This window comes from Lissotriton vulgaris, chromosome 2_1, assembly GCF_964263255.1.
Source record: "Lissotriton vulgaris chromosome 2_1, aLisVul1.2, whole genome shotgun sequence".
Classification (NCBI taxonomy): Eukaryota; Metazoa; Chordata; class Amphibia; order Caudata; family Salamandridae; genus Lissotriton; species Lissotriton vulgaris.
The window spans coordinates 616,079,808-616,105,334 of record NC_141687.1 but is presented as its reverse complement, the minus strand read 5'-3'; the positions used below and the strand labels follow the sequence as shown (position 1 = coordinate 616,105,334).

The 25,527-nt window shown below is 41.7% G+C and overlaps 1 protein-coding gene across 14 annotated transcripts in view; it reads left to right on the top strand.

Moving 5' to 3' along the window:
* LOC147730844 (myotubularin-related protein 9-like) overlaps positions 1 to 25,527 on the top strand; it is a 180,369-nt gene that overhangs the window by 77,312 nt on the left and 77,530 nt on the right. For 6 of the 14 annotated variants that reach the window (XM_086955687.1, XM_086955683.1, XM_086955682.1 and 3 more), the window contains 2 exons: positions 741 to 866; positions 1,222 to 1,395. In XM_086955687.1, the coding sequence (XP_086811813.1) occupies positions 741 to 866; positions 1,222 to 1,395 (300 nt within the window). Of the gene's footprint in view, positions 1 to 740; positions 867 to 1,161; positions 1,396 to 25,527 lie in introns of all 14 variants that reach the window. The other 8 variants (XM_086955685.1, XM_086955680.1, XM_086955678.1 and 5 more) reach the window with 2 other exon arrangements.

The window sequence follows — 25,527 nt, the reverse complement described above, 5'->3', positions numbered from 1 at the left end:
AAAATTCTGATGGACTATAATCGCTCTCTGGGATGTGGGTGGGCTTCTCTGTCCACAATGTGCTTTTGCAGTTGAAGATATTGAGCTGGTGGAATAAGGGGTACAACTGTTCTTGGGTGGTAGGGTTGTAATTTGGGAGTTTTTGTTTGTTGGCTATATGAAACCTGTAGAAGAAAATTGTTAAGAAGTTAATAAATGCAAATGTGTGTTGGCATTAATGAGAAAACAATTATGAAATTGCCTGACTACACCACTAATTCCAACTCAAAACCTAAGAGTAAACTCATAACTCTTACACTAAGTTATCTTATCCTTACTGTTAATCGTAACGCTTACCTATTTTAATAATAATGAAATGTGTTATTGTTTATCTATATTCTTGAAAATAAAAAAGTCATTATTCCTTTGATATTTTTTTCTGTGTGTTGATAATGGGTTTCTTTATTGTGATCTCTTCAGTTTTACACATTGCCGTGTGTCGGGTCAAAACAAGCTTCCTCAGCCAGTCTGCCACCCTTTTAAGAAGAGAGCATACCACCAGTTTGTTGGCTTGCACAGGCCGGATCGGACACTGGGAATATTGTTTCTATGCAGAAACCAAAGGCTGATTACCAATAAAACTTAAATCTTGACTGATTCTATCCCAACCCAATATGGCGGTATATTTTCTTTCCTATTAGGACAGTCTACTTCTAAGTCAGTGTACAGGGAGCCTGACCGTATCTGGCCTCTCTCTACAGGCTTTGTCCTCATTGGAGTCAGTGATGCAGACATACCCCTTCTTCTTCAGGCCCGATGGCAGGAGATTGGAGGAAGGCTGGCACCTCTACCCACTGCAACACTACTACCAGGAGATCCTGTCTGACGTGAGTAGTAGAATGCAAGTGTTGTCGGGGACCCAGTGCTTGCTCACGGCAGTCAACATTGCGTCTAAGGGGCAATTTGGAGTAATTCTGCTTTTGTGCTCAGCACTGAGGTCTGAACGGTGGAGGGTGAGTTTATCACACTGGGTTCTCTCTAAGTGATAATGTGTGGGGAGGAAAGCCTCAGACAAGGAAGTAAGGAACTAGGATTGTGTCACTGAAAGAGGGGGAGGGCGAGGTGGCTTGTTCCTTTGGGAGACTGAGTGGCGGCAGCTCCCTCTAATACTTTCTTTTTCAGACCGACTACTATGGAATACCTAGATCCATGGAGACTGACTGGCCATCTTTCCGTTCACAGACTGATGCATGGCGCTGGAGTGAAGTAAATGAGGATTTCACTGTCTGTGCTACATACCCACCTGGTGTCATTGTGCCCAGGTCTATAGATGATGAAGCATTAAAAAAGAGCGCCAAATTCCGCCACGGTGGCAGATTTCCAACTCTCAGTTATTACCACAGAAAGAACGGCACTGTGAGTAACTGCCTATATTTCACTCAGTAAGATAGTCTAATAAAAGTCTAATTTTACACATGTATTTGGTTTCACTGCAGAAGCAGCTGTATACATTAATCCTGCAATAAAGACTGGGGAGTGGAGTCATGAACTTGGTATATTGACTGGTCACTCATTTCCTCAGCAAATGGATATCATGTGGGGGTAGTGATCACAGCGGAAGGGGTGTCTTTTCCTACTGTAGAATACCCTGGATTCTTAGTACAGCAGATGTCTTTATAGAATTGTAAATCATTTCAAATTCTAAGAAGCTGTTAACTGTTAATTCTCATCTTAGAAGGAAAGGGGAATGCCATGTGATTCTCTCCTGCAGTGGTGTCATTTTACCTAAATCATAAGAGCGTCAGAGGAGGCATTACACTATCTGACCTGCTGAAAACATGCTGATGACATCAGAAGATGTGACATCACGTGTCCTTTGATCCAAGAGTGCTGGAAGCGAGATCCCTCCAAGCTGACTGGCGCACTTAATCAGAAACTCAAAGGTTTCTCAACATAACTTCAACGATTCTCATGAAAATCATACTTCATACCATGTTTATCTCCGATGTTAGATATTTAATTATATCACTGTTCATATTCATAATTCATATGGACTGACATATGTTCATTTATAGTTAGAAGCCAATCTGTATACAACCCAATGTATTTCGGGTCATGACTGACCCTTCATCAGGAGTTATTATTGTAGATCTAAAAAGTGAATGAGAAAGTTGGCTTAACTCAACTGTCCACACATAATAAAACTAAAAACGACAATAGAATGCGGCAAACGCTACGGATGGTGCATATTCATGCCAAACATAAAAGTGGTGCTGCCTGAATAGGCAAGCTAATACGGGTGATCGGTGATCTATTTACTGGACGCGTGTGAAACCAAGCATTGTTACGTGAAAAGTGAACCGAAAGTGCTATTCATTGACATTTGGTTAGCAAGGTGGTCATGCGAGCTATAAAACGTGACGCAATCAGTTTCAAAAGTCGTCTCAACAAACGAAAAGGAGTATCTGTTAAAACATATAGTGTGGGGTGAAGTCATCATGCGAACTATAAAAAAGTGACATGCTTGGTTAAATATACTCTAATGCACAATAAAGTGTCTGTGCCCATTAGTCAAAAAGGTCTGAAAATGACCATACAGTTATGATGGTGCCTAAGTAAAGACCAAAATCTTCCGGAGTGCTTACGGAGTGCTCGCATTGCACCTAAAAATAACACGCTTGGTTAAGCATACTATAATGTGTGGTAAAGTGTCTGTACCAGTTTAGTCAAACAGGTCTCAAAATAAACATGCAGTGATGAGGTTCTTACCGGAGTGCTCTCGTTGTACCTCAACAAAGGTACACCAAACAACTCACTGCGTGTGACGTTATACGTAAGTTCGTCAAAACGCTCCCATTTAAAGGGAAATATGCATACGTCTCCCGTACATAAATTAAGTTCATTCAGAATGAATGGATAAAGTAAGCCCGTGACAAACAGAAACCTCTTGTATAAAACTAAAATATGCATGCTGAAAAAATAAATATGTTATGTGTGGAACAAATGACAATCTATAACAGAAGATCACTTACAAACATTTTCATATCAGTCTCTATAAAGTTCATAGAAAGCATTGATATTCCAGTCTATCATTCATCCCCACAAGCTGCATTGCTTGTAATTTTCTGATCCAGAAAAACTCAGATCTAGCTAACTTTTTTGCGGATCTCTCGTTTTTTGGCTGCAACACCTCAAGAATGGTAAATCGCAGTTGCGCAATGTTATGCCTGGCTTACAACCAGTGCGTTGCCACAGTTGATTTAACATTTTGTAGTCTAATGTTGCTTTTATGCTCTGTAGTGCGTACTTTTATTTTACGTTCTGTTCTTCCCACATACATCTTGCCACATGGGCATTTCAGAGCATAGGTCACCTGAGCTGTATCACATTACTTGAATGTTGTAACTGATTTCTTGTTCCATTGATGGGATGAATACACATTTTGCCAATGATTGCTTTGCTACAGTGCGCACAGTTCATGCATTTTTGCATGCCATTAAATGTTCTTGTCTGTGTTGGTTGTTTTTTGGAAAGTAACTCTTGCAAGTTATTGGGTCGCTGATATGCGAATATTGGCAGTTGTGCAAAAAAGTTCACACAAATCTGGTTCAGTTTGGGTTACAGATCAATGTTTCATTCTGATTGATTTAATTGAATGAGATTGAGTGGAGTGTTTCAAGACGCAAAAGGTGGTTTGAGTTCGATTACGTTCTCTGGTTTGAAACAATTCTTCTCTCTTAATATTTGCAATTCTTTGTATGGTGCCTTTAACTATATTAGGAGGATAACCATGTTGTTGGTATTTGTTGGCAAATTGGTTGATGGTTGATGCTGCTTCCTCTGGGTTAGATGTTATTCTCTTCAAGCGGATAAACTGTGAATAGGGAAGATGTTTTTTCAGGGATTCTTGATGAAAGCTTTTGAAATGTAAAGCATTGTTCCTGTCAGTGGGTTTGGTAAATACATTAGTTTTGATGACCCCTGATTCAGTTTGAATAAGTACATCCTGAAATGCTATTTGATGTTTTTGCATTTGAAAGGTGAATTTAATATGCCTGTTATTTTTTAAGTACTTCAATGTTCTTTTCTAGACTGATACGATCACCCTTCCAAATAATCAATATATCATCAATGAATCTCTTAAACAAAACAAGCTTATTGGTCCATTGGGGATTCTCAAGGATGTGATCTTGTTCCAGTTTCGCCATAAATGTATTAGCATACGATGGGGCTCTAGCGAACTCCATCGAAGTTCCATTGTATTGTGCATAAAAACATCCCTTCCATTCAAAGTAGCTGTGAAACAGAGCAAAATGCAAAAGCTCTAGCAAAAAAACGTTACTGGCTCTTATTTCTTCTTGCCTCAATAAAGCCCATTCTATAGCTTCTAAACCTTCTTGGTGAGGTATAGATGGATGCTAACTATAAATGAACATATGTCACTCCATATGAATTATGAATATGAACAGTGATACATATGCTACTGGAATGATTAAATATCCAACATCAGGGATAAACATGGTATGAAGTATGATTTTCATGAGAATTGTTGAACTTACGTTGTGAAACCTTTGAGGTTCTGATTAAGTGCGCCAGTCAGCTTGGAGGGATCTCCCTTCCAGCACTCGTGGATCCTTTATAAACACACCAATGGACATGGCGTATTGACAGGGACGCACAAGTTTATGTTTCCTTAAGAGAGGAGAACCTAAGAAGAAGCAAGTGCACAGTGGCAACATTGTTTTATTATACTATTTTCAGTCCACAGTCCTCCACTGGTGGACCAAATCAGAATGTCGTTTGGAAAAATAGCGTCATTTACGACAAATAAAGCAGAAACATTAGCATATACTACAGAAGCAGCCACTGAAATCTATGGATTGATTGAGGAGGCTAGACTTTTCAGTCCACACATTTCAACAACAACACAGTTACTCAGACAACTTGAATTTTTAAGCAAAAAGGAGATCAACCAAAGGCTTCATGCCGCAATACATATACAATACCCTTAAACTAAAAGAATCCCAAGAGGATTACGAATTGCATTGAAACCTATGTTGTGTAAGACAAATGTTCTGTTATGTTAGCGCATATTTATAAAGCGCACAGCTACTCCCTGGAGTGTCCCGGCGCTGAAAACAAACCATACGTCACCTAACATAGAGCAAAACCGACCACGATCGAACATCTCACAGCTGGAAGACCCACGTTTTAAGACTTTTCCTGAAAGTCAGGAGGTCTGGGCTCTGTCTAATAGGGAGAGGGAGGTTATTCCGCAGCCATGGAGCAACCACATGAAAAGATCTCGCTCCTGTCCGAGACAGTCGCAGCCTCGGAGTGACAATCAAAAGTCGGGATAAGGATCTCAGATTGCGCTTAGGGAAATAAGGTTGAAATCTATCCCTTTGATAGGGTGCTCCAATCTTATGAAAGGCTTTAAAAACCAGAACCAGGGCTTTAAACTGAATTATTTTCCGTACAGGAAGCCAGTGAAGTGAAGACAAGAGCTGGGTGGTATGAGTTCTAGAGCCTGTCACAAAAATGGCTCTGGCTGCTGCATTCTGGATCACTTGTAGTCGGCCCAAAAGATATTCAGGAAGGCCAAGATACAAGGAATTCCCATAGTCCAGTCTAGACATTATTAAGGCCTGAACCACTGTCTTCCTGTAAGGGATGGAAAGCAAAGGGAGAAAGTTTTGCAATATTCTCAACAACCCAAATCATACCCCGGCTACCGAGTGTATTTGAGCCTTCATAGAGAGAGTTGAGTACAGCTTAATTCCCAGATTCTTCACCGTAGAAACGGCTGACACAGGGGGGGACATATCCTGGGGCCACCATTCAAACCAAGTGTCGGGTGGCCGGGGCCCAAAGAAGATAATCTCTGACTTCTCTGAGTTACATTTAAGATGGTTATGACTTAACCAAGAGAGACTTTAGGTAGGCAGATGTTGATTAAGTTGCCATCAAACTCAACTCCTTTCTCGCAGGTGAACAGCAGGTAAGTGTCGTCAGCATACAACACTATCTTGACACCAAATTTCTCAGCGAGAGCGGCCAAGGGGGCCATGTATAAGTTAAATAATGTGGGGCCAAGATAGAGCCTTGAGACACCCCCACATTCAAAGAAGGAACCTCCGCCGAGAAAGGAGGAGTCCAGATGTGTTTAGAGCGGTTGGCGAGAAAGGACGTGAACCAACTCAACGCCATGACTCCTATACCGCTGTTGCTAAGTCTTTGAAGTAATCTTGAATGAGGCACGGTGTCGAAGGCTGCAGAGAGGTCCAGCAACACCAAAACGGCATTGCCTCCTCTATCGAATGTAGCTTTAATTGTTTCTGCCACTTCCAGTAGAGCCGCTTCAGTAATAAAATTGGCTCTGAAGCCTGACTGGCTAGAATTAGTCTCCACATAATTTGTTAGGACCTGGTTTACAAATTTTTCCAAGACTGTTGAAAAGAAAGGCAGTAGGGATGTAGGCCTGTAATTACAGGCTACCTCAGGATCAGCCAACGGTTTCTTAAGTAGCGGGAGGATTTTAGCATGTTTCCACAATTGTGGCATCATCCCTTCCCGTAAAGCGGTGTTCAGGATGAAATTCACACAGGGATTAATCACAGCCGCCAATGAGGATAAAATCTTCGCTGGACAAGGATCGGTGGGTGAACCCGATTTCAAAGATATCATGAACACCAAAGATTGTTCTAGAGTCATCTCCGGGAACTCGCTCAGGAAGGCACTAGGGCTGGGGCCCACAGCTAGGTGGAAACCCTCCGCGTCCTCCAAACCTGCTTCTGGAACTTCAAAAGAATCCTGAATCAATTTAATTTTTTCAGAAAAAAAGAGGGCCATTCGTTCAGTCCATTAGCTTGTACGTCTAAACGGTTGGCTTATAGCCGACGGGGAGGAGAAGCTTTTTACAACATTAAATAAAGTTTTACTTTTATTAGCCCCCAAATCAATTTTTGTTGACATGAAGAGTTTCTTTTCCTCACGGACTTTCATATAATACGTTTTCAAGGCCAGTTTGTAAGTCAGTTTATCTGAAGGATGATAGTTCCTCCGCCACTCTCTTTCGAGATGTTTGCAGTACCTTTTACTCTCTCTTAAGGCTTCAGAGAACTAAAAGGGCTGAAACTCGAGTGGTTTTTACCAGTTTTTCCAAGGGAGCTGCCAATTCATTGGCTTGTTGCTGTAACCATCCCTCTAATGTCATCACATCTTGTTCCAGATCACCACTTAAGGGAATCGGCTGCTTTCGCAACGTGCACTGGATGGCCTCAGGTGTCATCAGGTGAAATGGCCTAGCATAGTAACTAACCCTGGTTGTATCCGGTAATTGGGGCCTTGCGACATCTCTACAAATTTTAAAATGAATCAAAAGATGGTCAGACCACGTTAAGGCTAGAGGGGCATCCATATAAATCTGATTGGAGGAAAACACCTGGTCCAATATATGCCCTTTATCGTGCGTAGGAAGACATACGAAGGGGGTCAAATTAAAAATGTCGAAAGATTCGTGCAATATTAAGGAATCGGGCTCCGAGGGTTCATCCATATGGATATTAAAATCACCCAAAATCATACAGTGGCTGTATTTAGTTACAATGGGGGAAATAGCATGGCTAATAGAATCCAAATTTTTTTCCGCCAAACCAGGTGGCCGATAGATTACTACTCCTGCCATAGATTGGTGTGCCGAGAGTGACAGGAGAAAACCCAAGCTCTCTTTCCCCTCTATCTCCACATCTGCTAGAGGAACACAAGTGAAGGAGTTCCTGTATATAATGGCTAACCCACAGCCTCTCCCCACAGGACGATCCTTCCTCAGAATCTGATAGCCCTGGGGGATCGCAATGGCAATGGTAGGATTTGAGGCATCCGTTAGCCAAGTTTCAGTAAGAAACAGCAGGTCGGGGGAAGAGTCAGCTTAAAAAATCATAGATTTCCAGTTCATGTTTCTTTAAGGAGCGAACATTCAGTAGAGAAACCTTCCAATATGTATCTAGAACACCAAGGGCCAGATGTAGGTCGCCAATTACCGGCCGGTAACGGCCGATTTCGGCCGTTACCGACCGGTATTTGGGATTTGGCATGTAGGGGGCATTTTATTTACAGAATCGGTATATTTACCGGTTCGGTAAATTTACAGAATCGGTGAAATACCGAATCGATGAATTTACCGATTCTGTAAATCAAGATGTAGGTGGCACTGTAATCAGTGCAACAGGCCCTTACCGAATCGTTATTTACCATGGAATACTATTCCATGGTAAATAACGAATTCCAGTATACATGCACATCTGTGCATGTACACCTGTGCCATGTGGCACACAGACATGCCTTAAAGGGCATGTCTGTGTGTCACATGGCACACAAGCCAGAAACAGGGGTGCAACAGGGTGTCAAAGTGACACCTTGTCACCCTTGCAAATTCGGTAATTTTACCGATTCTGTAATTACAGAATTGGTATTTGCCACTGATTCCTATGGGCTTCAAAGCCCATAGGAATCAATGGCAAATACCGATTCTGTAATTACAGAATCTATTTGTACCGAATATTTTACCTACATAGCAATTACCGAATAGTGAATACCGAATCGGTAAAATTCGGTATTTACCATTCGGTAATTTACTATTATCTACATCTAGGCCCAAGTCCCCTAGTTGAGGTGATCATAACCCTATTGACTTTGTGCTCTCTAAGAGGTGGCCAGGCTGAACATTCACACTCTTTGCACCTCTGGGGCAAATTGTTTCCCAGCCTCAATGAGTGGGGTCTACACACCGAGCCCTTATCAAGATTTAGCAGGTCATCCCTGCCATAGGCAATTACCTGGGGTGGGTCCAGACCAAAACCGGCAGCATGGCCAGCCCGGACCCTTACGGGACGCTGACGGGCGCAGACGAGCTTGCCTTAGGCGCTCCTTCAGTGCACCAGCGGTGCGCCCGCGCTCCACGTCCTGTTTTGAAGGGGCCAGCTTCAACCACTAGACCGCGCCGAAGTGAAGAAAATGGAGGCTAGCGGTCCTGGAACTCCGAGATGACCGGTTCAATTCCCCCTCCCTCCAAATTCAAATTCCCACCATTAAAATGTACACACAGCAAAGTAATTCCAACAGAACCAATTAAAAACAGAATAACGTGCAAAGTTCACTCGTTTTTGGCAGCAAGTGAGGTGAGATGGTAATCAATGCTCGAGTTAGCTTAGACTAAGGAGCTCGCTCCGCCTCCCGTTTTAAAGGGGCCAGCTTCAACCACTAGACCGCGCCAAAGTGAGGAAAATGGCGGCTAGCGGTCCTGGAATTCAGAGAAGACCGGTTCAATTCCCACACCCTCCAAATTCAAATTCCCACCATTAAAATTTACACACAGCAAAGTAATTCCAACAGAACCAATTAAAAACAGAATAAAGTGCAAAGTGCACTCGTTTTTGGCAGCAAGTGAGGTGAGATGGTAATCAATGCTCGAGTTAGCTTAGACTAAGGAGCTCGCGCCGTGTCCCGTTTTGAAGGGGCCAGCTTCAACCACTAGACCGCGCTGAAGTGAGGAAAATGGCGGCTAGCGGTCCTGGAACTCAGAGAAGACCGGTTCAGTTCCCACACCCTCCAAATTCAAATACCCACCATTAAAATTTGCACACAGCAAAGTAATTCCAACAGAATCAATTAAAAACAGAGTAAAGTGCAAAGTGCACTCGTTTTTGGCAGCAAGGGAGGTGAGATGGTAATCAATGTTTGAATTAGCTTAGACTAAAAATGTTCATGTAAAGATGGTACCAAATTTAAACAATTGCTCTTTGGATTTGATCTGGTTTATAATTGAATAACTTTCCTATATACTGAAATCTCTAGACGAAGAAATCCAAACAGTGAAATATGAAATTTAAAAATCAACCCCAGAAAACTGGGGAGAACTATTAGAAGAGCTCAACTTAAAATTGGATAAATAGGCAAAAGAGATCCATCAAAGGAAAATAAAGAAGTTTCGTAGAGATACGATTGATTACAAATTAGAGGAAGTTTATACTTGGGCCGAAGTTTATAACCAGCGTTAGTGGCAAAAACAGCTGAATGTAAGTTCATCACAAGAGAGTGTCATATCTGACTCTGAGATTTCTCAAAATAGACCACCCCTTACTACCCATACTTCTACTAAACCTTTGACAAGTTTGGGTGATCAGCAATCTCTAAAGCGGCTTTTTTATCCATTAGCCCGGCGTCAAACCATTAGCCAGACAAAGATCAACAAAAACAAGGAGGATCCAAAAAACCCAGTACAGAAATCGAGATGAGAAATCTTCGAAGCAAGACAAAACCAACTTAGTGGTAAACATATAAAAATCAGTTTTGACAGCAGCTCAACTGGCACTTTTAAACAAAGGAACCTCATTTGTACCGATGTAATATACAAATTTGGCTGAAACAGAGATCTCATTCTTTGAATTTGTCATAATATTGCAATTAAAATATTTTTTCAGTAGCCTGTTCAAGAATCTGAATTTAAAGAATTTAAGGGAAAAGCTCTTTTTGCATCCTATCTCGCATAAATCCATTGACACGTTTGAAAGATTGGTCATAGCTGAACTGCGACAAATCAAATTCAAGACAGTGAGAAAATCTAACTTCACCACTTAAGAATGGAGCACTCTAGTGACCCTGGCAAAAAATCAACAGCTCACATTTCAGAACTCGAATTAGAGTGGGGCATTGGTTGTAATGGACACAGAGTTCTACAAAACAAAGGTTATGGATCACTTAATGGACACCAACACTTATGTTAAATTGGATCAAGATCCCACTACAGTATATCAAGGGATATTACAACACATTTTGACAAGAGCATTAGAGATGAAATGGATCAACACAAATACTATACATTTTCTTACTACACAATATCCTCGTCGACCAAAAATATATATGCTCCCAAAAATTCACAAACATTTGCTTAACCCACCTTTTCGTCCGATTGTCGCTGCTTGCGGTTCAATTTCTGAACCAATCGGAAAACATCTAGATTATTTTCAACAACCCATAGTACAGAATTGAGTGACGCATGTGAAAGACACTACAACACTACTAAACATGTTAGGAACTCTGGATACGACTGACTTTGAGAAGTGGTGGCTCTGTACGATAGATTTGACGGCATTTTACACATATATACCTCACCAAGAAGGTTTATAAGCTATAGAATGGGTTTTATTGAGGCAAGAAGAAATAGGAGCCAGTAAAGTTTTTTTGCTAGAGCTTTTGCATTTTGCTTTGTTTCACAGCTACTTTGAATGGAAGGGGTGTTGTTATGCACAATGCAATGGAACTTTGATGGGGTTAGCTGGAGCCCCATCTGAAGAAACCAAAATCTTCATTCTCAGGGGTCTCATTAATGCTAAGAAGAACTTGACACAGAAGCTAGAATATAAAGAGAACATTTTTATTAAACTCAAATGAGTGAGGCTACGTCACACAGAAGCCTTAGCAACTGAATGAGGCAGTCTGAGGAGTACAGAGAACAGACGCCTTATATATGCTTAGGGTTACAAAACTCCGCATCTGGCCCACCATTAATTATACAGAAACGCCCAACATTCCTTCTTACACGAGCTGGACAAACCCATAATAAAAGGACCACAACCTATACCATAAATAGGCCATAAAAGAAGGAACAGAAACAGATGAGAAGTAGGATAAGGGGTGTGTGTGTGCATACCAAACTTTACAATCTCCTGTGCTCTGATCTTTAATCTTGATCAGCTACTGGGCAAGGAACTGGCCCAACAAGGTCAGCTTCAGGCAGCAGGGTCAGTTCACTCAGGTCATCTAAAAGTCAGCTAAAGTCATCGGCCTATGTGAGGGCAACCACAAAATGGCTGCCATGCACAAAATGGAACCCAAGGGTTCAGAATTCACGGAACCTCAGACCCTCCTACCCTCCTTTTGCCCTTACATAGGCAATAGCCTACACTCACGTCACTCTGAATCCAGGTCTATGTTCATCAGATCATCAAGATGCTGCTGGAGCATCATCCTATTACTCACTCCTTCTCTCGAGACAGGTCTCCTTACACACACGTAGTAGCGCAAAGATCACATAAGGCAGAACCAAATAGGGAATACATCTATCTGTAGTATGTGGCATAAGACCACACACCCAACAATTAGTGGTGTTCACTACTAACTGGTGTTGATGCAGAAGCTGTACAGAGGAATTATTAGTAAACTCTGACCTCCTAACCAGTTCATGTTCAGGGAAAGTAGGGAAAGAATGCAAAGAAGTAGTAGTAGGAAGAGACATAGGTTGGGAGGTGGGTACAGATGTCAATTGGGTAGCAAAAAACAATCCAACCCATAAAAGACAACGTCATGCTTAAAAACACTAGAAAACACGTTATTAAGAACATATAGACAACAGGAAAAAGTAATGACCTCTATTACAAACAACATTTTCACAACCCTAAGCAGAAAGCAAATCCTAAAATTATCTAGTAACATTGTTATGGCTCCTATGCATTTTAGTAACTTATTATATGTTCAGGTGAAACAGTGGTGATCCACATCAATGCTCTGAGGTGAAAAGGGGATATTCTTCCACAGAAAATGGACTTTATTCTGCTTTTACTAAACAGAATACTACTTTAAAATAATGCCAGTAAAACAATAAGAATCAGTCTCTTAACACCTAGTCTATGCAATCACACGGAAAACACTTGTACAACCAACTATGCCCATTCAAAAGCCTCTCTGGCAGGCTTCTATTGTCCATCAAATCTGCTCCTGTTGTTGCATGGGCCTCTTGATTCAGGCCTCCCGTGAAAAATAATGTTTCTCAGTATCCGTTGGAGTGCCCTCCTAGCAAACACTCACAGCTCACTTGAAAGGTCTCAATGTCTCAATGCAGTGCACCAGTATCTCTCCTCTGCGGCAGACACTACAGATATTGTGCTCTTCATTGGTCATGGGCACAGATCATCTCGTGCAGACCCGGGACCATTCTCAGGCTCCAACACTCATCATTCAGTGTCAGAGGACGCTCAGGCTGCTCTTTCATGGGCACCAGAATGTAGAGCCTTTTGCCAAACCTGGATCCTCCGGTGCACTGCACTTCCGTTGGAGCAAAGGAAAAAGAGGGGGTGTGTGTGGCCAAAACTCAGGCCAAGGGGCTCAAGGGACTGCACACTGTCAGAGGTTACCAGCACATGACAGGTGGACAACGGAAACCTCAAAACAACAGGTATTCTTCTGTTTTGCTCTTTTGCACTGAAATTCTGGTTCTGTGATGTCCAATGCCGTCTGATGGAGCAAGTGCGATGCTTTAAACAGTTCATTGTATAACAAGGGGACTGCAAACAGGTGGCCTGTGATCTTCAAAGGAGTGGCCATACTCCATGGGACAATTCTGGTCTACAATACACTGTAATTTTCAAAGGCAATACAAAAACAAAGGCAGTAGGCAAAACAGTGCCTCTAGGCTCTTCAATTGGGTTTCCGTGTGAGAGCATATCCTCCATCATCTAAGGGTAGATAGCGACATGATTAAGTCTAAAGAAAATTCTTAAAAACCAGTCTGGTCATACAAAAGGGGATTATACATAATATGGGGGTTTCTGGTACATTACTGTAGTCTGGAAGTATGAACCTGAACAATACACTAATAATAATAAAGGCTGACTGGTGAAAGGAATACGGAAAAGAGAAATGGGACTAGGACACAGCTAAAATCTCCAATAACTAGGTACAATGCGACATCGGTCAGGGGAGAAGCGACAAAAGAAAAATCTATAGGAAGAACAAGAAATTACTTGGGTGATAGTCAAGCATGTGACACAATACCAAGAGTATGAGTGATACACAAAAAAAATCACAATAGTTTACAAATTTAACTCTACCGCTGGCTGCGACACCATATACGGTAACCTCAGCTAATGTTCCGGTTCCTTCTTCAGGAAAAAAATGAAACCTGGTTTCCTTTATGGTACAAAGCCATACACTACTTAGGATGCAGAACAAAACTGACTAATGTAATATAGAAATTAGGTCACCATGTACAGGAGTCACAGATCTATAATTTTATCCTTACGTCCAATCAGGATACATAAATGTAGGGCTGCCTGTTCCTTTAAGGGAAGGGGCAGTAAGTGACTAACAGCAGGTGACACACTTTGATCCTGTATATCTTTTTTATTTTTCTTGAATACTATTCATAGCCAAATTGACATACACTGGTGAAGTGTTGTCTGTGTCGTGCACAGTATGAAAATATCATTATCTGTGAAATTTAGCAAATCAACCCAACTGTTGTGCAGCGATACACATCGTCATGTATACCCCTTCACAACACAGGTAAACTTGTAATAGTATCAAAAGCAGCAACATAAAACAAAAACATGCATAAAATAAAAAACGCACAACACGTCAAGCCATCAGATATACTTGCTGTATATCAAACACAAAAAGCATAGACAAAACAATAACATATGTAAATGACAGATATACTTGCTGTATATCAAGCACAAAAAGCATAGACATAACAATAACATATGTGAATGAGCGGTGACACACAACACCATGTCATGTACTTTATGTACTGTGAACCTACAGCCCAAAACCCAATATTCGGGCCTGCTTAATTTGTCAGGTTTAAAATCCTTACCCTCCTTTTGACAGTAGATCACCAGTTAGTGGATATCTGCTGTCAAATACAATTTTACTGTCTCTCTTCTAACATACAGGACCAGCAAGATCAATTCATGGTAGGACCAAATACACAAACATAAAAAACACATGAACATTTCTTTCCAAAGGAGTTATGCAAAAACACATCTACTTTCAACCAACCAAACTCACGTGTCTTGTCAGCCTTAAATCACCCAGAACAATCCATGAATGATCTGTAGGCAGAAGCAAAAAAAACATACACAACACACAAAAGAGAGACATTTCTCATAACAAACAAATATGAATTATAACTTTTAATCAGAAGACAAAACATGATACACATTAACAAACACAAAAATGAATGTCCATTACTTAACTGTTACCATCTTGTCAGTCAGCTTGGAACATCAAGCCACCTTAGTTTTGCCTTTCTAAAAGTAAAATTGTTACACTGACACTCCATATTAATTTGGCACCTACAAATTCCACTGTGAAGAATAATTCTTAATTGGCAAATCGTTCTCACTTAGGCATGTAGCCTTCAAAATTTTAGAAAAGGGCTGCATCTTATTTTCTGTCAAAGACTTAATGCAACACTTCGTTTTCTGTCCATTAAAAGCAACTAGCAGACATTATTTCTTTTAGAGCAGAGACACAAATGTATCAGTTCTGCAGAGCATTTAACATGATGTTGGGACTTTCAAAGAAACCTTTTTTATATTTTCCCTTTGGAATTAAGTTCTTTAATTTTATTGATGTTCTTATGGATAAACCAGAAACCCCACCTTTTAGAGGCCTGTTTAGCAAGGTCATTCTGCATTCCACAGAGACAAGGCCCTAATTTAAAAGGTCACAAATGTCAACATGACAGCCTCTTCCATTGTTTACAGGGAAACTAAAGATAGCATCTCAGCGCAACTTGAGCCAGCCTCTGCAGCTCTCCTAGCCCCCAGCTTCTGCTCACTGTGAGGCTGACAAAAAGCCTTCCTAATTCCTCCTAACCTGCAATAATTCATTCTATTTTAAAAAATAATTTCTCCTTTTTAGGCGCTAAAACAATTATCTCTATTCCCAGATTATTAAACAACATTTACTGTGAATAATTTACAAAACCTAATAACACACATACCAGTTTTTAGAACAAATGCTTGTTGCAATGGTCTCATTTCATCAACCTTAACTGGATCTCACTGGGCCTTTTAAAAGTAAACCCAAATGGGGACAACCTGCAAATTTGTATTGTACCTAAATGTATGCATTTACTGAAGCCTAAAACACTTTAAAGCTATTAAAAATGGTAAGGATGATGTTTTAAATGGTCTATTTTACCCAAATTCGACTTTGATATTAGGGGCACTTAAAAATAAATATCCTATAATTATGTTACATATTAATCATCCTCAGAATGTTCTTTACAAATTGCAGAGATTGGACATTAGACATATCCATGTAAATCCTTAGAAAAATGTTTTTTTTACGCCTGCGCTAAGTAAAATTCCATATGCTAATGTCCTCATTATGCAGGATAGCACAACTTAAATTACATTATAATGCTAGGAGGTCACAGTATGAGCATTAAGCTTCATGAATAGTAAAAAACGAATTTTGTAGCACTTACTTTTAATAATTATTTTTAATAAACCCAATCATTTTTGATAATTCCACATATAAGAGCAAGCTGCATCCTTTGCCTATCATTTTTAGATGCATTCATTTATAAGCCTAGACACAGAAGCCTAACTTGAAACATGACAAAATGTTTACGCCACTTTTTTTTTCTAAAAAGGACAATTTTATTTAGCAACAGACCCAAGAATATGCTTACAAAAAATGCTTAATAGACTGAAAACATAAAAGAAAACCACAAACACACATTTGAGCTCATTTCAGACAAACAGAAAAGGGTCAAACACTCAGGACACACAATACGGCGCGCCATGCATTTCGTGAATAGCGCCATCGCTATTCACTTACAGAAGTTGCACTAATGAGAAAACCACATAGACATTTAAACACACATTTAACCCACAAATCAATACTCGGGACAGAAACGAAGGACAGTCCACAGACTGTACTTGAACCAAACCATTTGCAAATACTAGTTGTAAGTCATATTTACAAGAAACGCTTCTCAATAGTGTTCCAAAAGACTGCAAAAACAGCCCAACAGACTGATGTATGTCCAAGAAGCGAAAATACACTCAATTCACTAGCTTTGGCTAGCAGAACACCAAACAAAATCATTCTGCATATCTTTATTCATAAAACTGTGCAGAACAAAGGATCCTTGTTTTGTATTATGTCCTATTTTAATTCCCTGGGGATACAAAATCACCAAGGAAGAAATATGTTTTTAAATCTAAACCTATTTAGATTTTCCCTTTAGGGGAGCCGGCTAATTTACATCACATCATACTATGGTACCTTCCAAAAAAGCAACACATTCTTCAATGTGAGCTTGAAAACAGGCATGCATGGGGAAAAATCTCCTCATTACCTGCCTACACAAATTGCAATTTGCATATCCAAAGATCCAAACATATACAAAGTTGGCCAACGCAAAGCTACAGTCTTCAAATTTGCTAAGACCAGGCATCTTATAGCTCACTAATCTAGCTTCAAACTTCAAGGGGTTATCAAAAACGATATACTCGCAAATGTACGAGCCCCTCGGCTTTGGTAATTGCAATAACCAAATCAAAAACCAAGAAACCAACCCCTCGGCTTCGGTAATTGCAATAGCCAAATCAAAGACCCAAAGAACCAAAAACTAAGGACTCAAAGAACCAAAAACTAAGGACTCAATGAACCAAAAACTAAGGACTCAAAGAACAAAAAACAAAGGACTCAAAGAACCAAAGAACCATAGAACAAAGGACTGGGAGCGACCCACTTATACTTAACTCTCACTTTTACTAATCAAAAGGTTATCCAAATTCTAACTGTCAAGTTCTACATGACCTAACAGTCTTTTTAGAATACTCACGCCAAAAAGGTTCTCAGTCAGGAGTGACATCATGTGGAGGATCAAAATCAGGAAGACCAGAAATATACTGGGCTGCAGAGACAAAGAATCTCCAGAATCCCTGTGCACAGAGTACCTTCTTAGTAGAATCCTGTTCTGTCCTCCTCAGTAGATTTCAGTCTCCTGACAAGATCACTCCCACAGATAGTCACTTCTCTGATGAGGCCCGCGTTGGCTGCGCCATTTGAAGAAACCAAAATCTTCATTCTCAGGGGTCTCATTAATGCTAAGAAGAACTTGACACAGAAGCTAGAATATAAAGAGAACATTTTTATTAAACTCAAATGAGTGAGGCTACGTCACACAGAAGCCTTAGCAACTGAATGAGGCAGTCTGAGGAGTACAGAGAACAGATGCCTTATATATGCTTAGGGTTACAAAACTCAGCATCTGGCCCACCATTAATTATACAGAAGCGCCCAACATTCCTTCTTACACAAGCTGGACAAACCCATAATAAAAGGACCACAACCCATACCATAAATAGGCCATAAAAGAAGGAACAGAAACAGATGAGAAGTAGGATAAGGGGTGTGTGTGTGCATACCAAACTTTACAATCTCCTGTGCTCTGATCCTTAATCTTGATCAGCTACTGGGCAAGGAACTGGCCCAACAAGGTCAGCTTCGGGCAACAGGGTCAGTTCACTCAGGTCATCTAAAAGTCAGCTAAAGTCATCGGCCTATGTGAGGGCAACCACAAAATGGCTGCCATGCACAAAATGGAACCCAAGGGTTCAGAACTCACGGAACCTCACATCGTATGCTAATACATTCATGGCGAAACTGGAACAAGATCACATCCTTGAAAATCCCCATGGACCAATAAGCTTGTTTTGTTTAAGAGATACATTGATTATATTTTGATTATTTGGAAGGGTGATCGTATCAGTCTAGAAAAGAACATTGAAGTACTTAATCAAATACCCAGTCATATTAAATTCCCCTTTCAAATTCAAAAACATCAAATAGCATTTCTGGATGTACTTATTCAAATTGAATCAGGGGTCATCAAAACTAATGTATTAACCAAACCCACAGACAGGAACAATGCATTACATTTCAAAAGCTTTCATCAAGAATCCCTGAAGAAACATCTTCCCTATTCACAGTTTATCCGCTTTAAGAGAATAACATCTAACCCAGAGGAAGTAGCATCAACCATCAACCAATTTGCCAACAAATACCAACAACGTGGTTATCTCCTAATATAGTTAAAGGTGCCATACAAAGAATTGCAAATATTAAGAGAGAAGAATTGCTTCAAACCAGAGAACGTAATCAAACTCAAACCACCATTTGCGTCTTAAAATACTCCACTCAATCTCATGCAATTAAATCAATTATAATAAAACATTGTTCTGTAATCCAAACTGACCCAGATTTGTGTCAACTTTTTTCACAACTGTCAATATCAGCTACCCAATAGCTTGCAAGAGTTACTTTCCAAAAAAACAACCAACACAGACAAGAACATTCAACGGCATGCAAAAATGCATGAACGGTGTGCACTTCAACAATGCAATCATTGGCAACATTTTTATTCATTCCATCAATGGAACAAAAAGTCAGTTACAACATTCAAGTACATGTGACACAGTTCAGGTGTGAAATGCTCTGAAATGCCCATGTGGCAAGATTTATGTGGAAAGAACAGAACGTAAAATAAAAGTACGCATTACGGAGCATAAAAGCAACATTAGACTACAAAATTTAAAATCAACTGTGGCAACAAACTGGTTGGAAGCCAGACATAACATTGCGCAACTGCAATTTACCATTCTTGAGGTGTTGCAGCTAAAAAACAACAGAGATCTGCAAAAAATGTTAGGTAGATCTGAATTTTTCTGGATCAGAAAATTACAAGCAATGCAGTCTTTGGGGATGAGTGATAGACTGGAATATCAATACTTTATATGAACTTTATAGAGACTGATATGAATATGTTTGAAAGTGATCTTCCATTATAGATTGTCATTTGTAATTGTATGCCTCATATCTCCCACGCAAAATATTTTTTCAGCAAGTATATTTTAGTTTTATACACCTGGTTTCAGTTTGTCACAGGCTTACTTTATTCATTAATTCTAAATGAACTTTATTGATGTACCGGAGACATATGCATATTTCCCTTTAAATGGGATTTCCCTTTAAATGGGAGTGTTTTGACTAACTTACGTATCACGCCACATGCAGTGAGCCGTTTGGTGTTCCTTTGTTGGGGTACAACGCGAGCACTCCGGTAAGATCCTGATCACCGCATGTTTATTTTCAGACCTGTTTGACTAGACGGGTACAGTCACTTTACCGCACATTATAGTATGCTTAACCAAGCGTGTTATTTTTAGGTGCAATGCAAGCACTCCGGAAGATCTTCGTCTTAACTTAGGCACAATCATCACTGTATGCTCATTTTCAGACCTTTTTGACTATTGAGCACAGACACTTTATCTTGCATTAGAGTACCAAGTGTGTGACTTTTTTGTAGTTCGCATGACGACTTCACCCCAACACTATACGTTTAAACGGATACTTCGTTTCGTTTGTTGAGACGACTTTTGAAACTGATTGCCATCACGTTTTATAGCTCGCATGACCACGTTGCTAACCAAATGTCACTGAATAGCACTTTCCATGCACTTTTCACTTAACAATGCTTGTTTTCACACGCATCCCATGTATAGATCACCGTTCACCCTTATTGGCTTGTCTATTCAGGCAGCACCACTTTTATGTTTGGCATGAATACGCACCATCCATAGCGCTTGCAGTATTCTATTTTCGTTTTGAGTTTTATTATGTGTGGACAGTTGAGTTAAGCCAACTTTCTCATTCACTTTTTAGATCTACAATAGTCACGACCCGAAAGGCTTTGGGTTGAATACAGATTGTATGCTAATTATAAATGAACATGTGTCACTCCATATGAATTATGAATATGAACAGTGATACATATGCTACTGGAATGATTAAATATCCAACATCGGAGATAAACATGGTATGAAGTATGATTTTCATGAGAATCGTTGAACTGATGTTGAGAAACCTTTGAGTGTCTGATTAAGTGCGCCAGTCCGCTTGGAGGGATCTCCCTTCCAGAACTCTTGGATCATTTATAAACACTATAATATAAATACAAATACAAAGACCTGTTCATCAAAGGCTCCTCGTCTTGAGGATAATTATAGGTGGTTAGGAGGGTAGGAGGTGGTTCCATTGCTCTTTTTCCCATAAACACTCCTCACTTTCACCAGAGGTAGTGTACTCCCACTTTACTGCCTACATAAAAAACTTTTACATGTGACAGTCACTATACCCATGTACCCCCTATAAATATAGAGATGTACCTTTGATAATATATCAAAAAAGGTTACATCAATCTATGTGTGAACCTTAAGCAAAAATTGTGAAATGACAAGATGGCACCTCACGTGCGCACCACCAATAGAGCTTGCTGATTGGTACTCACTAGCTATGCCCACTTATCTCATCATTGGTAGCCATCTTGCCTTAAATGAAAATGTGTCTCAGAAATTAGTGCAAAAAATAACAATGTGAGATGTGTATCACAACTACCACAAAATTAAGACCCCGTGAAAATAAAATTGAAATAAGAATCACAATTACCAACTTTATTATTCACTTGTGCACCTATTCAAATTTAAAACTGGCTGCTTTTATGCAGACTACTTCGTACTAGGCCAACATGTTTCATTGCCAGCACTGCTTTAAGGCAATTTTGCCAGGGCAGTAGGGTGATCCATCACCAATCATAGACACTGGTGTTTTTCTGTAAAATGACACGTGGGAGCCAAAGTCTCTTGTACCAGCATCATCACTTCATCACAGTGAGGGTAATTCCAACAGTGAGTCCCTCTTGTGGGCATGTACTCTACTGTAGTACAAAGTCGCCTTCTCAAAACGGAGCGCATTCTCTCATTCCAGTGGACATGGTGTATTGACAGGGATGCAAACATTTATGTTTCCTTAAGAGAGGAGAACCTAAGAAGAAGTGAGTGCACAGTGACAACATTGTTTTATCACGTCTCCTTTGACCACAGTAACTTCACAGACACTTTGACCTTTAGTCGAAGTTTCACACTTTATGAATTTTGTATAATATTTAATGCCTGCCCTACAGTCATAGATATAGCCCGCTTGTATGAGCATTGCAGTGTGAGCATCCACACAGGAATGCTGCTAGCCAAGTATCAGTTCTGTGATTTGTTTCAGTTGACCTTCTGCTCTTCTTAATCATAGGGCCATTGTGTCACTGTTGTTTTAGTACATAAAGAGCACTCATACCACTCGGTGTTTGACAGTATTATATATATATATATATATATATATATATATATATATATATATATATATATATATATATATATATAAAAATGACGAAGAATGGAACCCAATTTTGTGCCAAAACAAAAGTGCCTTTATTTGTGCATATTCTTGCTCAGCATGCCGCTATGACGCGTTTCGACTGTCTCCACAGTCTTGATCACATGATGTGATTGCAATGCCACAGGTGGGGTGTATACTAAACCACCAGTCCCAGAAAAGGACTTTGTTCGTGGCTCGCGCCCTTGCGTTGGCATTAATTCCTACCTGTAAGTGCATTCCCACCTAGGGGCAACTCTTTCTTCCATTTGTTAGCGGCCAGCCTGGTCGCGGGTTTGCACTACCGCGGACAAACTGCGGGTCCACATGTGGAAAAAGGTAGGGCTATGACCTTTTTCAAGATTTGCCCGGCGCTAACCGCCTTTGTACCTATTCAAATTACCAAGCAATGAGGCAGGCGCCGGAGACCAGAAGGCAGGAAACAGAAGTTTTTATTCCGACGGAGCAGAACACATCAGATCAGACAACAAGGTATCGTCTCGAGGTGCTCTCCCAGCCTCTCGGAGGCCTGGCCTCTTATACATTGGTTTATGGCATGTGACCTTTCTTTATTACAATCAGAACATTGTAAAGTAAGGAAAAAGACATCCCCATAATCCTCGTGTCAATCCCACCCCCATATACCTTCACAATAGAGGTCCTCAACCTGCTGATAAGAGGAGGGGGTCATCACGCAGCTGAGTGTTTCGCCAAGTCTTAGGATGTGCACGCCTGATCATATCCCAGGGGGTGGGGAGGCCCTGATCAACAGTGTGTCCTTTGAAGAGGGGCGATTGCATACAATGAGGGGCAGTAAATGGTATCTCCCGGCTTAGGCAATGGCCTCGGACCTGTGTGGACAGTCGGACACGGGGTAAGAGGTCATCAAAGGAGTGGTATTCATGCCGCGTGGACAATTGAGCGCGGAGGGAAGGTTCATCAACAGAGGGGCATTCATGGGAGGAGAGGAGGTGCTGGTCAGGCGCAGGCGTGACTCCCAAGGACAGGGTCATGCAGAAGGGTTATGCTCATGAGAGGGAGGGAGGGGGAGCCAGGGTGCGCGGAGGATGCTTGCTGGGTCAGAGGGGCGCGCTGGCGATTGATCGCGGACAGGGAGACCATGATACCTAAAATGGCTGCCGTGTACGTCGTACGTGGGGGACAAGCTGGCGCAGATGATGTTTAGCTCGCAAACTAAAATTCCACAGTCCTCCCTTTTAACATGTCTCGCCAACTTGTCAGTTCGGATTTATCCCCATAAGGCCACGTATTTCTACTTCGTAGAGGGGACTCATGTGCTCAGTTTGGAAGTCCAAAGTCTTTGGGCACATACAGTTAGAAACAAAGCTGCACAAGGAGGGTAGACATTGAATACCCAAGCAACACCCACATAATATCACAACAGGTATCAGCACGAAGGAAAACAACCTCCAACCCCAGTTCCTCAAAGTGTCCCAAAACCAGCTCCCAAGCGACCATCCTTCTTGTTCTTGGTGAACCTCCGAGGAAAGTCTGTGGAGGTGTTCAATGGCTTTGTAGACTGATGGCGAGTTATCTGGCACGTAGGTGCAGCAGCTAGATCCGATGATGCGGCATGCTCCTCCTCGGTTGGCTAGGACCACATCTAGGACAAGGCGGTTTTGGAGGGTCACAAGGCGGACCGCCTGAAGCTCCGCCGTGTTGTTAGCGAGGATGCCAGCGGTGATGTTGATCGTTGTTTCCACTGCCTGGGTCAGGTGTCGGATAGCGCGGCTGTTTGCCATTGGGCCCCACAGAGGAACAAGTCCCTTTGCTGCATCTAGGAACTGTGCTCCAGTGGAGTCGGCTTGTCCAATGTCATCTGCACGCCTCTGCCGGTGATGGTTGGCAGGGGCTACATACGTGGGGGGAAGAACGAAGGCAATGTATCAGGTACCCTTCCAACCTTTCGGGAGCCAGGTGTAAGCTTTGGTGCCACACACAAAGTACATATTTGGAGAAGCAACAAAAGAAGGGGGGGTCAACTGAGTCCAATGTTCTGGTGATTCGACAGGACCTGTGACCCACCAGCTGCGTTCCCTGGCCTTCTAGGCACACAAGACCAGTGATATTGATAACAGACAGGGCCACAGTCAGAGTGGCGGTGGTTTGTTTTTGCAGATGAGAGAAGGTGGATCTAGCTGGATTGTGGAGTACCTGTACTTCAACACGTTCTTTGGCTGGAATGTCTTTAAGGAAGGTGGCGCCTGTGAGCGCAGGACACAGGGGAGCAGAAGTCTTTCCGGTTTTGTTCAGCCAGAACCCAGAGTAGAAGTGCGACACTGTCTGGCTGGAAGTGGCGTTGTCCTTGTGGCTCTCTTGCATGAGGATCAACCAGGCGAGGCAGGAGCCGTGAACTGAGAAAGGAGAAGGGATGAAGGGGATGGAGTGTCCAGTGGCATGCGGGAGCAACCCGCAGATCCAGCAGTTCGTAGCATTTGCAGCAAGGTTGTGTTGGTGCAACAGTTGCACGAAGGAATTGTTCCAGAATTCCCTGCGCCTTTCTCGGAGCTGAGGCGACAGAGAGATTAGGTGATGCTCTTTCAGGGGTGTTGGTGGTGCAGTAGGTAGCAATGCCTCATGAGCCGGTGTGCTTTCCTCCAGAATCCAGAAGGAGGTCATGAGGAGGAGGCAGAAGAGGAAGACAATAAAGAGGGCGATTGTCTTTGATTTGTGCAAATTGTCAGTCTTTGAGTTTCTATAGTGGGTATTTCCTGTTGCTTCCATCATCTTCTTATCTGGCGCTTCCATCATCTTCTTATCTGGCGCTTCCATCACCTTCAAGGGGCTCGGTAGCGGGCAGAACCACAGACCTCGTTTTAACTTCTCTCCCGGCAACCCTTGGTTGTGCTTAGGTCACCGTTCTGAGATTCAACTTAGTCCGTGGCCTACTTAGCCGAAGCTCCCTCCTTTCGACGCAGGAAATACCCTTCTCTGGACGGCACAGTGGGATCAGAGAATTTTGCAAGTTCGAGTGCCTCAGTATCGGGATAACAGTTCAATGTCGGTCGGTCTTTGTTCAGGAGCTCTTCTTGGGTGCTGACGTTTTCTGTCATGGCCAGGTTTGCAGAGACCTTCCGGCAGTGATGTGCGTGCAGCCAGTGCCTCTTCCCCTCCACTCGAAGCGCCGTCCGTGTGGTAATCAGCACTTGCCAGGGGCCCGTCCACCGGGGTTCCAAACTCTTGGTCCGTTGGAAATTTCGTATTAGCACGAAATCTCCCGGTTGGATGTCGTGGCCGGGGCCCCTGGAAGCATCGGGGATGGCCTGCTGCACCTGTTGATGAATGACAGACAACGTTTTAGTTAACTTGCACAAATAATCAGATAGTAGGACGTCCGGGACGTCATGAATGGAGGTTGGCTTGGGAGCGGTCCAGAGGTTCATCGGTCGCCCGAATACAACCTCGTAGGGGGTCAAATGGTGTTTGGTGGGAGTGGAGCGCATCGATAGCAAAGCCAGTGGGAGG